The sequence below is a fragment of the Arachis hypogaea genome, chromosome 4, assembly GCF_003086295.3.
Source record: "Arachis hypogaea cultivar Tifrunner chromosome 4, arahy.Tifrunner.gnm2.J5K5, whole genome shotgun sequence".
In the NCBI taxonomy this organism is placed as follows: domain Eukaryota; kingdom Viridiplantae; phylum Streptophyta; class Magnoliopsida; order Fabales; family Fabaceae; genus Arachis; species Arachis hypogaea.
In genome coordinates this window covers 106,942,026-106,947,461 of record NC_092039.1, presented here as the reverse complement: position 1 = coordinate 106,947,461, position 5,436 = coordinate 106,942,026, and the positions used below count along the sequence as shown (strand labels likewise).

At 29.0% G+C, this 5,436-nt stretch overlaps 1 protein-coding gene across 1 annotated transcript; it reads right to left on the bottom strand.

Moving 5' to 3' along the window:
- Positions 1 to 1,402: 1,402 nt before the first annotated feature.
- Positions 1,403 to 4,613, bottom strand: LOC112797152 (cationic peroxidase 1-like). Its single transcript, XM_025839957.2, has 4 exons — positions 4,315 to 4,613; positions 3,496 to 3,687; positions 2,009 to 2,174; positions 1,403 to 1,927 (listed from the first exon to the last, which is right to left on the bottom strand). The coding sequence occupies exons 1-4, from the start codon at positions 4,522 to 4,524 to the stop codon at positions 1,542 to 1,544; spliced, it is 954 nt and encodes a 317-aa protein (XP_025695742.1). The 5' UTR covers positions 4,525 to 4,613; the 3' UTR covers positions 1,403 to 1,541.
- Between the last annotated feature and the right edge of the window lie 823 nt (positions 4,614 to 5,436).

Below are 5,436 nucleotides of genomic sequence, written 5' to 3'. Positions count from 1 at the left end.
TGAAAGCTTGGTAGGTGACCAAGTCAAGTTCAGGATTGGGGTTAGATTCTGGACTTGTCTCGGATAGGAAGGGTAGTTCCTAGGGAGAATTGGTGTCTATAATCAAAGATGATTATAGTGAAATTTCATCATTGTTGTGATGGAGACTGGATGTAAGTTGCATTGCACTTAGCAGCTGAACCAGGATACATTTTGGTGTGATTTTCTCTCTCTTCTACTCCATTTTTGTTTCTGCTGCATAGGAGACAAAACTGAAAAATATCTCTTACCTGGTTATGAGACAAAAAGAAAAAGTCTCTTGGTTGGGTACGAGACAAAAAGCAAAAATATCTCCTCAAAGCTTCTACCAGACAGCAAGCATAACTAAAAAAAAGGGGTTAAGATTCAACTCCCCATTCTCTTAGCCACTGATTACCATAATGATTAATTGTTTAAACTGATTGTTTAGTGCTGATTCCAAATGGCTATCAAAGGAATAGCATAACAGTGTTGGTCTGATTTCTACATAAGCCTTGATTTGTTCAGATGCATTAGTTAAAGTTTTTCATTAATTAAAGTTCTTCATTAAATGATTAATTATTTTGTGCTGGTTGCTGGTGCTGGTTGTTAATTAATTTTTTAGTGCTAATTGCTTAAAGCAGTATTAATTATTAAGTGATTAATTTTTTAAACTGATTGTTTAGTGCTGATTCCAAATGGCTATCAAAGGAATAGCACAACAGTATTGGTTTGATTTTTACATAAGTCTTAATTTGTTCATATGCATTAGTTAAAGTTCTTCATTAGTTAGAGTTCTTCATTAAATGGTTAATTCTTTAGTGCTAGTTGTTGATTAATTTTTTAGTGCTGATTACTTTAAACATTATTAACTACTAAGTGGTTAATTGTTTAAACTGATTGTTTAGTGCTAATTCCAAATGGCTATCAAAGGAATAGCATAACAATGTTGGTCTGTCATGATTTTTACATAAGCCTTGATTTATTCAGATGCATTAGTTAGAATTCTTCATTAAATAATTAAGGTTTATATTAGATTATAATTATATTTTAATGTCTTTATTTATTATTTTATTACAAAACAATTTTTTTGATTCAACCACGGTCGAACCGATTAAATTTATAAACTAATAAACCAATAATTAAAACGATTTGATAACTGGTTCAATTTTCAGAACCTTAATTTTTACACGTTATTTTATCCGTTACTCCTCAACTAAGCAACTACGTTTCTGAGCCAATTATTTGTTAGAATATATTTATAAAAGTAGGGTTATTTTGGTCCTTCTATCATTCGCTATAAGACAAATATAGCATTGGCAACTTATTCATACAAGGCATACGATATTCCGCTCATTTAAAAAGGTATACGAGATAATTTTCCTATACTATATTTGCTGTAGAATTGTTTATACTTAAATTTTTTCAACCACTTCATATATAATTTTTTCAATATTCATCTGTCTTTCTATTCTTGTTTATCTTCATCTCATCCACCTTTCTAATTCGACTATATGTAAAGTATCCTTAATTAATTTAATTGATCAATTGATTTTTGCACAGTTGGTTCTAATCTGGCCAGTGGTGCCGGTAAGAGGGCTAAGGTTGCCCATTTTAAGCATTGCGTTAGCAAAATCAGTGGCAAAGGTTTGCGCGTCGCTGCCATAAGAGGTAACTTGAGAGTCGGTGGATCCTCCATTGAAGAGTTGTTGATCGGAGTGGAAGAGACCCTTTTGGCTCTGCAAATTCTTGAAGTAAGCATTGTCAAAGGTTGTTGGAGTTGTGGTGTCAATTGGTGACAAATTGCTATCATCACCTACGCTAGGACAATTCGCTTGCAATGATGTTGCATACGAGGAATCTATGTTACTCTCGTTGTAGATTCTTTGTCTGAAGGTCAAGCATCTTGCTTCCCCAATTGTGTGAGCTCCTGATTATAAAAATAAGTAAATAAGTTAAAATTCATTACATATATACAATGTTTGAAAGATATATATTGTGATGCATTTACCTGATAAAGCAACCATTTCTTGGGTTGTGAAACCTTTATTGGAGAAAGCAGTAATAAGTTGACTTAGATCGAACGAGAAACTTGGCAAATCTGAGTTAGCAGAGCTTAAACTTGCTGTCGTTGAGTCTCTTCTTCCCAATCGCACTGTCCAACTGGGCCCCCCAAGCTGAAAAATATCATTATATTATATTATATTATATTATAAAAGGCAACTATTCCAACGAAGATACTAAAAACATCTTATGATGTTGATCTTTGTTTAAAAAATGTGACTTATCTGTTTAGCAACATTTTAAATAAAGATAACACTTTTACTTCAAATAAAAATTAGAAAAAAAGATAAATAAGTCCCTGACCTTTTGTCCTGCGGACATTTTTGTCCCTAACCATTGAAAAATACTTTTAAATTCCTGACCTTCATAAAATTTGGACAGATCAATCCCTCCGTTCAAATGTCTCCGTTAGAGACTGATCCGTCCAAATGCTTCCGTCAGGGACTGATCCGTCCAAATTTTGTGAAGGTCAGAGACTTAAAAATATTTTTTAATGGTCAACGATAAAAATATCTGCGGGATAAAAGGTCAGAGACCTATTTGTCCTTTTCTCTTTTTAAGTCTTATAACTTATTATTTAATGGTCAAAATAAAATATTTTCACATGATGACAATCATAAAATTTTTATTGGAATAGCCACCATTATAAAAATACATATAGAGAATCAATTTTAATTTTTTATTATTGAAATTATTTTTAATTTTTATTTTTCGAAACATTAAGATTTAAGGTCGTGGCCGTGTCGGAGGATGGTCGGCAGCCAAATGAAGTTTTGACGGTTTAAGAGTGGTGTTGGAAATGAGTCAGATTGTGGATATAAGGGTAAAATCAAATTTAAAAAATTGTCTGCCAAATAATAGTTTCCTAGTTAGATTCTATATATTATTATATTAAGAGACATTATATTGTATAGATTAAAGTTGTATAGAGAGATCAAGATAATATAAATTCTTTTTGTTGTTATTTTTTATTATATTATTATTGTTCAAAATATAGATATTAATTTTCTTAAGTACTATTTCATCTCATAAAAGAAAAGATCTATAAATTTATCTTTCTATTATATAATTTACCTTATAATAATTAGTTTCTCTATTATATTAGACGGAAAAGACAATGATATTTGTATATATTCAATTTGATATTTATTAGAGACACTTGTGTTAAATTTAGGCAAAAAAAAAATAAATAAATAAAGATGAGTTAAAAAGTGTTTGAAAACTACAATCAAATTAAATCAAAGATTTTACACCATTCTAGTTAGTAGACAAATAGAACTTTCTTAATTAGAAGAAATATGAATGTTAGTTGATTTGAGTCTCTTACTTAAGGAATCCAATAATAAAAAAAAAAATATGAATCCAATAGATGCACAAAATAAATAATATTATAACATAATTATTTTATTTTTGTTTTTTAAAAAATATACTCACAGCAACAACAGAGTCTCTAGCAGCAACAGCAAGAATATCAGCACAAGAAACAACACCAGGACACAAGCTCTCTACTTGGGACTTTATGGTATCAATCACTTCAAAACCTCTTATTGAATTTGCATTTGGACCTGCTGTCTTTTCTCCTGTGAAATTTGATGTATCGTCTAGTAGCACTGATGCATCACACCCCTGAAACAATTTATAACAAGCAAAATGAGAATTGTTGAAGCTAAGGGCAAACAAATTTAAAATTAGTTTTTAATATGATATTGAATTTATTTAGGCTTCTTTCTAAATCACTGTTGTACTGCAGGAAATCCTTAGACACAAAAGGCATAATATTTGTAAACAAGTTTGTTTTGATTTAGTACATCAGTTTAATTCTTACATAAAAGGTGGCATATATGATTTTTTTTTATGTATTAAGAAATATATCAAAAATAAATTCGAAAAAGAATAATAAAAATCAATCAATAATTAATTGGTATGAATTTTAAATGGTATAATTTTTTTAGATTTTGAATATAGTCATTATATACATATTTACTATTAGGTTTAAGTAATGACTCTGTTATAAAACTATTTCTCCTAAAAAATTTAACTGATAGAAAAAGATATACGAAAGACTATATTTTTAACTTATCCTTATAAAAATAAATGGTCACATGTATCCTTAATGAAAAACTATTTTGGATAGTTTTGTATTCGTTTTATGTTTTTACAATCGATTGTTATTGAATAAATAAATAAAAAAAGAAAGATGAAATAATAAAATAATAAAAATGATTAAAAGACTTGTAGTGAAAGATGACTTGCTTGAACAAAGCAATCATGGAAATGGAGACGAAGGAGGGATGCTCCCATGCGAGGTTCGTTGTTGACAGCAGAATCTACTTGTGTTTTAATGGTGGAAAGAACATTCGGACATGTTGTTGAGTAAAAATCAGAGGACAATTGAGCTGACACTATTATCCCTATAAACAAGAATAATAAGAAAAAGTGTTCAACAATTTTGTAAATGGACATTGTGAAGGAATTACAATTAGAATCAAATTCTCAAGGTCTATGTATGTCGAGGCTTATGGTTTATTTGTGCTTATTTTGATCCCATGAAGTGCCTCACGTATTTATACACCACTAATAAACGGAATTATTACAAATATTCCTCTCACTAACTTGTATCGGAAGAAAAATCAATTATTTGCTATTATACAAAAGTCTTTTTTTTTTAATTTGCATAAATTTTTTGCATTAGCTTATTTTTATTTGTCTTTATGATAGTTTTTATTTTGAAAAATAACAAAAATCAGATTCTAAATTTTTGGTCATATAAATTCTAATATCATGTCAAAAAAACTACTTTTTTAAAAAACTTAAATTAATAAAAGAAGAGACATATGATAATTATATTTCTATAACAAATACAATAGAAATATAGAGTAATAATAATTAGCAACTTGTGATTAGTGTTATGAATGACTTTAGTTGTAGAACTCTACACCTTCATATATGTTAATACTCGAAACATGTATTTTATCTAATTTCTTTAGAGGTGGCACATGATTTGATAATTATAAAAAAAAATTGTGAATCTTGCCATTTCATCAAATCAAGTTTTAACTAGCAAAGAGTTAAATTACAAAAAGTTCAATATTATTATCTTATCTTATCGTGCAATTATACTATTTACGGGGCTCTTAAGCCTACCAATAATAATACACTACACAAGTTGCAGTAGATAATGGTGATTTCTGTAAACTACTGTAATAATCAACGTAAAACATAATTTTTTTCGAAATTAAAATTGTCTATTCTTTAGCAACAGTTTTAAATCGCCACAATATGCCAACAATGTTTAAAAATTCAGTGGTTATATTGCAGCCGAAACAACTATCACTAAAATCAAAACACAAATATAATATTGCAATCTTTTTGGCA